Genomic DNA, 10,901 nt, shown 5'->3' with positions numbered 1-10,901 from the left:
ACATGCAGTAAATGGTACTTTGTGTTTTCACTTTAATCTGTAAAGAAGGCAGGCTAGCTACCGTGCTTTGCTACTTCCAAGCACTAGTTTTTACTTACATTTTATATACACACGTTTGATAAAGTTTAATAAATTATAGATCAAGCTTGAATTTTCAGTTACAATAGTAGAAAAACAAAGCTGCATATAATACCCTACATATTCTTCATATACATCCTTTGGATTTATAAGATACAAATTCACAGCTTGCCTTCCAAGCATTAATGAGTATAAAATACTGCTGTTAATCTCAGTTTATATGAGAGTTGCTTTATGTTACTGTCCACTGAGCAACAAGAAATCAAATTATACTTATGTAATCTCACAATGAAACAGACCAATTTGTTTTCACTCTATTTGAGTAAAAATATACAAAATATTAGAAAACTGGTTATATTACATTAAATAGCTAAAACATATTATGTGAATAAGAAAGTGAACTGGTTCACTGGAGAAAAAGGCCAAGTTCCCCAACATGTGTAAACTTTGGGACATAAAAAATAATGAAAATAGGCTTTTAGAAGAATATTTGAGGTACTGTATTGGAAGGTCCATCCAATACAGTATTGGAGAAGATACAAACTGGTCCCACAGATCTCTGTTTTTAACAAGTCTTTTTTAAAAGCCAAAACATCAGTTCAAAGACTATCCCAATATTTACAAAATACATGTATAATTACTACAGTTTTACATGTCAGAACATCTAGATGTCATTGCTTCCTTGTTGGATCCCAGGCTACAGCTTATGAAAAGTTATTTGCCAACATGTACAAACTGGAAACACCCTGTGCACAAATTATACTGACATGGCCTGTCAAACGTGCTTGAGGACGCTTGAAAATTTGTCGCACATTGTTTTCCTGAAGGAGGATTCACACAATGTGTAATGGGTTGACAGCATGCCAGAAATAAGTGGGCTACGAAGTAGCAAAGCATCTTTTCTTCAGCATAAGTCAAGAATGCACTTAAGAGTTCCAATTAGACATCGATGATCTCACAGGTCTGCTCTTGGGAATGGCTGTGTTCTTAGAAATATTCCTCCTCTTCATCAAAAAAGCCATTTTCCAGAGCATATGCACAGTCTGCACTTGATACAGCTTGGCAGGCACCTTTATATTCTTGAATTGACTCATAAAGGGAATATAGTTGACATAATAACGACATATCGAGCTGACGGAGACCAACCTTGTAGGAAAGAAAACACATGTATTAGTATTTATGGCTTACCTTCTAAAATGCTGGCTCTTTCATATTTTTCTCACCACTGTGACAACCCAAATCAGTTTTGTACCTGACAATTACACAATACAGGCAGGATAATTAAATTACTTGGGAGATTCCACTCTGCTGAAGTAAAGAAGAAATAGCTGTGGGGAAAGCTGCAGTACAGAGGATGCAGTGTGGCAAAACATTCCTAATACTTAAGTAATGCTACCATGCCCTCTTTAATAGCAAAGGATCTATGTAATCACAGGCTGATCCTGCATTAAGGGGAAATTAGATGCGATTAGGACAGACCTGTGTCAGAATTTGAGTCAATATCAATTTCCTATAAAGAGGGGAAATAAGTGCAATTTAAAGTACATCATAGGCTGGCAGTAGAAGGGGTCCTGAACTTCCCTCTGTTTAATTCCCTAGTTATTTTTTTGTCTTGGTGGGGGTTCCAGTCAGAGTCCCTCTGGAAGATAAACAGCTTCATGGAAAAAGGGAAGCATGAGCTTAAGAAACATTGTGTCTCTCCCCCCCCCATGCTATGCTTTAAGTTTTACCCCACCTCCTCCTACACTTCACAGGAAATCAGCATGACCCAATTCTGACATATTGGAGCAGTGGATATTGCTGTATCAGGCCCAGAACCAACATGGGGCCCAGACTTGGAGCTTTCATTTGAAAAAAACTCTAGCCCTTGTAGAATGAAAGTTATGAAGCAAAGTACGCAGGCAGAATTCAAAGCAAACACTTTGTGAAATATGAGCCTGTCCTGCCTTTCAGTGCTTTTACACTAAGAGTGAAAGCACAACTCTGAGGAGTGCTATACAGAAATTTAGAGAAAATGGAAAAGAGATTTCCAGATTCATTTGAAGCCTTTTTTAGGTCTTCCCAGTACTTGTACAACTCAGCTTTTCTCCAGAAACATGAGAATGGACTGTCTTGTTCATTTTTAAGCTGTCTTTTCATCTTCCCTGGTAAAGAAGTAACTGTTCCCCCCCCCAAAAAAAATTGAGCAATCCAGGGTTTTAGCATAGTTGCGAGTGGACAGTAATGTGTCTACCCTAAAGCAAAAGGCACCAGCAAAGACAGGAATCCATTTTCTTTCTAATGTAGTTTTATTTTTTTCTGGGTATGTAACCTTTAAAAAATCCTACTAATACAAATACAGCACATCTTTACTATATATGGATTTCAGGTGGGAGAATAATGTGGTTGAGAAAGTGTGGGTTACATCAGCCCTGCGAAGATGTCCAGTGCTGCTATGCTGATATTGCTTGGGGGGGGGGAGGAAGTACTGTAGGGTAACCCTGCAGTGTAGTCCCTAGAGTCCTAGTCTCTAGGCCTGTGTGGGTGTATTTTAGTGAAATGAATTTGGAAGAAGTTAAGTTGATTATAGCAGCAACACAGAGGTGATTAATTGCTTTTCCACCCATGGAGGAAAAACAGAAGGATTCTTGGGGTACATTGTTGTTGATATAAACAGTTATATCGGTACATTAATGTTAAAGACTCAAATCCATTTTGCTCAAAAAGAATAAAAGGATGGCTGTTTGACCTGTACTGATAACATTGATGTTATTATGAGGTATAAATAAATAACCATAACAAACACTCTTAGAATACACTGCTTGCTTTGCTTTTTAATAATTTAATATTTAATTTATTCAAGCATCTGAACCAAATAACTGTAAATCTTAAATCTCTTGACTATCACCCCTCCCACCATCAGAAATACCACTCCTGGTCATGCACTGGGTGTAATATTGCTAGCTTAAGATCAATGGATGAAAAACCTACAACAACATAACTGGCTTACAAGTCATGAAACTTTAATTAGGGCAGGGAAAGCAGAATTTTAACAGGTTGTGCATTTTCCTATACTGAAGTACAGTTATGGGGAAAGCTTTACTAGTTGACATTGGGCAGTATCCAATAAACTTGGAAGGGGACTTTTGGCTACACAACAAAACTTCCCTTCCTTCACCTCTCACTGCACTCCCCTAAATCTGTTTTGGGGGTCCCCCCCAACCCACCAAAGCAGATTTGGGGAGGGCGCACAGGGAGAGAAGAGGGAGAAATTCCATTGCACAAATGGAAATCCTTGCACTAGCAGATGCGCTTAACTAGATATTTGTCTAACAAACATCTTATTTGTATGTGGTCCCTGATTTTATGGCCCTCTGCCCCACATGCAAAAGAGAATACAATTTTTGCATATGGCAAAGGACATAATCAACATACAATGTACTGGGCCTAGAAAATCCTGTTGGCACTCCGAAACTAACATGCCCCATCATGTCTAGTCAGCCCCTTAAACAGCACTCACATTTAATACTTGCTTCCTAATAATGCTTATGGAAGGCAGCAACAATAGCTCTGTCTTATTTACTCCATTTTCCCACTCATGCATTTTAAGGGAAAGCATTCTGCTGCAGCAGAATTTGGCTAGCTTAAAGAAAGAAGACAGGAAGTATATAGCCAGGTTGTTCTGAATGCTTATATTCTTGAATTGAATTTAATACAGGAACCACCCAAGGTATAACAAAATCCTATTAGAATGTTATAGCACTTCTCTCAGGGCTTGTTTCACATATTACAGCAATGGCTTCCATGGAGTGTTGAATGAATACGGAAGACAGGATGTACTTTGTATTACTTGCAGTATGCCATGAATATTCTTTTAACAGAATCACACTTACTGAGTTAATAGACATGACAAACAGGTTCATTAATTTAATGAGTCTACTCTGAGTAGGACTTAGTTGAATACAACCCATTGTTCTGCAGGTAATATACATTTATTGTCAGTAGGTCTTCCATAAAACTTGTATTTTTTAGCCATATGAAACCACATTCACTTTACATGAGCAGCTTTCTCTAAGGACAGTCAGGAAAAAGGATGATCATGATCAAGTACATTATTTCCCACCTCTTACACAACTCTTATCACATCACGCTTTGCTTTGCAAACTTCTTTCTGAAGCAGAGCGAGAAGAAAAGCAGTATAGCTCCTTTCTCCTACAGTGCAATGTACAAGTTCATACCATGTTATTGTATGCTTCCTTGCAAGAATGTTATACTGCTACCAGACATGAAGTCTGCTCTTCTTCGCTTAAGGTGGATCTGCTGATGACTTTCCATTTGCCTATCAGAACAAATCACTCACTTCCTGCTACTGGGCAAAACTAATTTGCAAGGCTGGCCTTTTTATAGTACTACTAGATATAAGGCAAAGCATAAATGAATCATAGATAAACAACAATTACAGGTGTTTAAAGGGGTGGCAAGATAAAGAATTGGAACTAAAGGTGCGTGCAGGATGAGCAAGGCAAATATACAGGCTAGATATCAGGAAAGCAATCTAGCCAATAGGGTTTGTAGTTCTTAACATACAATTTCATTTCCTATACAAAAGATACAAGTAACATTTATGGCAGAGGGTGTGATCCCATATAATTAGTTTCTTACCTTTGAGATATAATCTAAACATTAAGCAGAAACCACACCACTAGGCTCCAGATTCCATAAATGTACATCATTAGGAATGGTGTTACTGAAGTCAAAATTATCTACAGTTTCAAATTGTAGTAGCCAAACTCACAGTACTATGCTAGACACCATTTACTGTAGATGGATATAAAACACCAGTTAAGTCTCGTTGCACTGGCAGAGCCTGAAGATACAGTGGGATTGATACTGGCATTGTGTTGGCTTATGGGATGCAATGTCACAAGCACAGGGGTCAAAAATGGGCAGCATGTCAGAGAAGGAGCAGGGTAATAAGTATTCTAAGCTTTCCCAGGTTTTGACTTCATTGTCAGTCTTGCCCAAAGACAGTGCAAACAAGGCTGTCTGTAAGTTGTAAACATTCCCACTGAAGCAAATAGAAAGCTAAAATCTACCTTCTCTCACTCTGTCCACATAGCCACCACTTGGTGTCTCCATTTCCCCTATCATGCAAAACATCCTTCTCTCACAAAGGAATTTTTCCCCTAGCAGGGCTCTTGTTGAGGGGAGGCCATGGGTTCACCATGCACACCTTCCGTCAAGTGAGGCTGGGTGATATGCCAGAAATGCCCATCCTTCCTGACCTGCATCTTTTCCTAGCAGAAGGCTGGTTTGCAGCCTGTGTGCATGGTGTTAGGGCATTCATTCCAGCCTCTACTTGCAGAGATCTATGAGTGTTTATACTGTCAGTTATGGGGTTTGTAGAGGATGCACCACAATGGTTCACAACTGTGAGGGTTCTGTAGTATATGCTTGCCTTGTTGCATCGTATCTGTGTGGTTGGGCAGGGTAATGTTGGTGTTTCACCATCACCACACATAGATTAATTTCCTCTTTGTATAGCTGATCTGAGGGTGTCATCAGCATGCCACACTGTGATTGTTGGGTGTCGTCAGTGTTATGAAAATGAGGTGTGTATGTGTTTAAAGGCATCTGACAGTGTTACTACTCTGTATTTTAAAGTGGTATTTTGCTGTTTTCTAATGGGAGTACCTAGGATTTTAACTACAATCACTATACAACACCTATGGGCTGGATGTGAGCCAACAAATTGAGGCAGAGGTGTTAGGTGTCCAGAGTTGTCATGTCCAAGTGGTGGGGAGATGGCCTGTTCTGGACAGGGTTGCACTCTCCTGGAAGGAGCAGGTCTGCTGCTTGAGGGTACTCCTGGATCCAACATTGTCACAGGAGACTCAGGTGGCTAGGAGTGCCCTTTTCTAGCTCCAGCCCCTTTTGGACAGAGATTATTTTGCCACAGTACTCCATGCTCTGGTAATTTCCAGACTGTCTTATTGCAATGCACTCTATGAGGGGCTGCCCTTGAAGATGACTCAGAAATGTCAACTAGTCCAAAATGCAGCAGCCAGATAACTGGCTGGGGTTCCCTTTAGATCTCACATAACCCCTGTTCTAAAACAGTTGCATTGGTTGCCAGTTTGTTTCCAAGCCCAATTCAAGGTGCTCATGCTAATGTTTAAACTCTAAACAACTTATGCCCCAAATATCTGAAAGATCACCTCCTTCCCTATAGACCCTCTCAGATGTTGAGATCAGCAGAGGAGCCCTCTTGGTAGTTCCACCACCCTCGGAAGCTGGGGGATGGCCCGGGAGAGGGCATTCTCTCTGGTGGCCCCCAAGTTATGGAACTCCCTCCCCACCGAGGTACTTCAGTGTACAATTGTAGGTGAATGATGATGAAGCACCTCTTTACTCTGGCCTTTGACACATGAAACATGTACTTTTAGGACCCACCCTATTTTGTGACTTTAGATTGTTTTAAAATTGTTTTTAATATTTTAAAATGGGACCTTTGGGTAAAGGGTGGGTAATAAAGTAATAACAATATGACCCCCAAAGAGATGATGCTGTGATGCTTTCATGTTATATTTCCAAGGACCATGTACAGGCTGGCAGCACCATCCCACAAATACCGCAAAGAGAAAATACCTTTTAATCACATCTTTAAAAAGCCAGATTTATAGTGGTCACGTGCTCTTCAAATTCATGAGCTGGACACACTAATTCTAAGGACACTTGTTAATCATTGCAAATTCCTTCCTAAAGAAGGGGGGAAAAAGACAGCTCCGGATTACTTAATCAGGGGTTTCCCAGGCACGCATAAATAATTATTGCCTTTGGGAATTTCATGTTACAGATCAAAAACAGAAGTTTTACATACCTAATAATTCAGTCTTGTTTCACTGAGGGCAATGTAGCCTGTTTAACCTAAAGCCTTTCTCTCCTTAAAGACATGTGTACCACTTCAAATGGAAAAACTTTTTAGACTGTGGGATTTTTAAAAGCTTTTGTGAGACAATGAAAGAATTCACTGTTAATTGATGTAGTTTTAAGACAAATGAAAAGCCATGCTTGATATTCAAAATGAATAGATCTGCTGCTGTAAACAGTCTGGTACACAGCCCAAGAACTAATCCTGTGTAAAATAGAAAGCCCATTAAGTCAATTAACCCACATTTCAGAAAACAAGTCAAAGGTGGGAAAGAACCCTGCCTGCTACAAGTCATGTTCCACTTTCTGAAGAACAAAACTGCTCTCATCCAAATGCTGAACATACATGTGTTTGTTCGCAATATTCAAATAACACTGGAGGAAAAGGACAGAGTGAAAAATGAGTTCTACCTAGAACAGGATTTCTAGACAAACCTGAGAGAAGAAAATAGTTTTTCAAGTGTTTTATTTTAAAAGGAAATCAAGAAAGGACAGAAAATACTAGTGACATACTTCAGATGTTATGAGGAACCATTTAAGGTCTTGGTTTGCCAAGCTTTTCATTTAAGTTACTTTTTTTTTAGTTGCAATTCCTCGATTGGTCTTACATCCAGTAACACAACTTGAGCAACAGCTATAGGCCTAGGCTCAAAGAACTGCACAACAAGTTCTGCGCATCTAAGGAGGCTTTGGTTTTGTGGTTCCAGAACAGTGTGCACACGGAAACACCTTGCCTCCTGGCAAATCTCTTTGAACTCCTTGGTTTCAACAAACCTTCTGCTGTTCAAAGTGAAAATAAATTATAGAAATACCACTGCCCAAGATCTTCAGCTCAGCTAAAGTAATTATTTAAACCTTGTACTGCTGGAGAAATTTACCCAAACAAAGCAGGCTTAGTCGAGGTAATAAAATCAGATAAATTTGAGAATACATGGTGACCCTTCCTGACTCCTTAGCCACCTGGATGTAGTCGAAAACTTCTGCACAACCACTTATCCCTTTGGTTCGATCATCCCCCAAGACATTTTACTCCTGTGATGTTTTTGCACTTATATCGCTCACAGCACCCATTCAGGATGTTTGTTCTCTTAGGCTGCAATCCAATAAACACTTACCTGGGAGTAAGTCCCATTGAACCCAATGGATCTTACTTCTGAGTAGGCATTTATTGGATTGCAGCCTTAATCTATTTTACATTGGGTTGTATTTCAAATGTTTGATACCCAGGTTTTTAAGCAGATTCCTCCATGTATATTGTTTGGAGGGTGGGTTCACCCATTTCTCTTATTTACTGTTGTGTTTGTTGTTATGTACCTTCAAGTCGATTACAACGTATGGCGACCCTATGAATCAGCGATCTCCAACAGCATCTGTCATGAACCACCCTGTTTAGATCTTGTAAATTCAGGTCTGTGGCTTCCTTTAATGGAATCAATCCATATCTTGTTTGGTCTTCCTCTTTTTCTACTCCCTTCTGTTTTTCCCAGCATTATTGTCTTTTCTAGTGAATCATGTCTTCTCATTATGTGCACAAAGTATGATAACCTCAGTTTCATCAGTTTCGCTTCTAGTGATAAACTGTTGTGTTTACTTAGGCAAAATTAATAAAGAATTTCTTTTTTTTTAAAGGTTGTTCGTTTGACCCAGCCATAGTGATTAATCATGGCAATTAATAAAAAATAGCTACCTGATTTATAAAAAAACACTTCTGTATTGACATTTGGCCCTAAAAAGGGCCTCCAAGGCAGTTAACAAATTAGAATTGTACAATTAAAAACCAGAGGCAAGAGGAAAAAGCTAAAAAATTAGTCCGAAGCAGGTAAAATTAAAATACACTAAAAAAAATTGGCAGAAGTGTTTTATAACGCAATTCCTAACTGCATTTACTAAGTCCTATCAAATTCAATGGGTCTTATTTGTAGGTAAATGGGATTAGGACTGCAGCCTTAGCCAACCATCAAAATATAGCAAAGATGCCAATCTTCCTTCAGGAGGGAGTTCCAGCAATTTGGGTGCCACCTCTTATTACTGTATTACCTCACTAGATAAAAAGTATATATATTTTTTTGCAAAAGGGGGGGTAATTTAGCAAAAAAAGCATTTTCTTACATATCATGGCATCTTAATAATATTTATATAGCACATTTTCAAATGCCTCCAGAAAAGCCCTATAAAGTCAGCAGAAGTATTTCATAGTACACATGCAGGCTTAAAGCTGACAGAATAGCAGCAGTTTGCCAGTAACCAGTCAAACTCATGACTGATGTGACGCTTGAACTCAATACTTTTTGGCTCATAGCTCACACTTTTAGCCACTATGCTGTTAGTATAAAAATGTAACAACACAATAACTACTAAATGTGTTAAATCGCCTAGTCAAAAGTTCCTTGAGTGTTTTCACATCCTGGCAATCTGTTCCTAGGCCACTACTGCTGCCAACCAACCACCACAAAGGGCGATTATCATTGCGCTTGGAAATCAAAAACTTCAAGCTGGATACTCCTTTGCTGAAGTAACTCAAATTCGTCAGATGTTGTAGTAGCAGTGTCTATTTTACGACACTAAATGAAATAAAAAAGATAGACATACAACAAACAAAGGTTTTCTTCAACCATGGGCATCATACTAGTATGCATAAAAAAGATAAAGGTGTCACCGCACTTCTAGTGCAGAGTCGTTTCCGACTCTTAGGGTGATGTGTTGCGACGTTTATTAGGCAGACCGTATATATGGGGTGGGATTGTCAGTTCCTTCCCCGGCCTTTCTTTACCCCCCCAGCATATGCCGGGTACTCATTTTACCGACCACGGATGGATGGAAGGCTGAGTGGACCTCGACCCCTTTTACCGGAGATTTGACTTCCTCCTTTTGTTGGAATCGAACTCTGGCCGTGAGCAGAGCTTCGGCTGCGTTACCGCAGCTTACCACTCTGTGCCACGGAGCTGACCGCCACCTGGAAACACACTGAGGAATTGCACTCTGCACATTCTCAGTTACTTGTTTCTCAAGCCCGTGCTGGACTTGCTGTCAAGTCCTGGGACTACGTTCTGGCTCACCTTAAGCAGCTTTAAAGACAAAAAAAAATTACACAAAGTACATACAGGCAGAAAAACACAAAAACTGTTCCATACAAACGCATAGCCCGGCCCTGTAACGATGTGCCTGAGCAACTCCTGGATGCTCCGGAGGACTCACCATCTCTTTTCGTAGCAAGGCCAAAGCGGCGTCTAGGTTGGGAGGCTTCGGCGGCCGAGGGGATCCTCTGCCCCCACCTCCGGCTCCGCTCCGGCTGAGCTCATCCTGAATACGGGATTTCTGCGCGTAGAGCCGCTCCAGGTCCCGCCAGCGCCCCCCGGTTCCGCCCAGGCCGCCCCCGCTGGAAGAAGAATTCAACAACCCGCTCAGGCTCTTCGGCAGCGGAGGCAATCCGGACCCGGCGCCGCTCCCGGGTAGCCCCGACCCACTCATGCTAGCGGACAGCCAGGCAACCAGCCGGTCGGTCTCCTCAGCACAGCTGAGCGAAATGGAGAAAAAGCTGCCGTGCTGCCTCCCCTCTCAGAGAAGACTTGCTCTTTCTGTCCGCCTCTCAGGTCCCGCCCCCTTCAGCCAGCCTAGTGCGCCCCGACCGGGCTTCGCGGTAGGGGACGGCCATGAAAGGAAAAGAGGTGGGGCTAGGGAGAGTAGAGGTAAAGGGCGGGGCGAACAATCTGAGGAAGAGGAAAGACTGATATGAATATATTCGACGTAAAATGATACCCAGTTAGCTGTTCGCTATTGAATTACACAGAGCGCTTCCTAAAGAAGGGGGGGGGGAGCTCATTTTCTTCAGCTTGCGAGAAGGCGGAGAATTTGAAATATTATACCCATGGTTACCGCTAAAAAATAGTAGCTTAGCAAAATAGAACAATAGAAAA

General features: G+C 40.9%; 1 protein-coding gene across 1 annotated transcript; it reads right to left on the bottom strand.

Annotated features, from left to right (window-relative positions):
- Positions 1 to 538: 538 nt before the first annotated feature.
- Positions 539 to 10,686, bottom strand: FAM89A (family with sequence similarity 89 member A). The gene is made up of 2 exons (XM_061624461.1): positions 10,183 to 10,686; positions 539 to 1,224 (listed from the first exon to the last, which is right to left on the bottom strand). The coding sequence occupies exons 1-2, from the start codon at positions 10,453 to 10,455 to the stop codon at positions 1,066 to 1,068; spliced, it is 432 nt and encodes a 143-aa protein (XP_061480445.1). The 5' UTR covers positions 10,456 to 10,686; the 3' UTR covers positions 539 to 1,065.
- Between the last annotated feature and the right edge of the window lie 215 nt (positions 10,687 to 10,901).

This window comes from Rhineura floridana, chromosome 4, assembly GCF_030035675.1.
Source record: "Rhineura floridana isolate rRhiFlo1 chromosome 4, rRhiFlo1.hap2, whole genome shotgun sequence".
Classification (NCBI taxonomy): Eukaryota; Metazoa; Chordata; class Lepidosauria; order Squamata; family Rhineuridae; genus Rhineura; species Rhineura floridana.
This window is presented reverse-complemented; position numbering and strand designations above follow the sequence as displayed.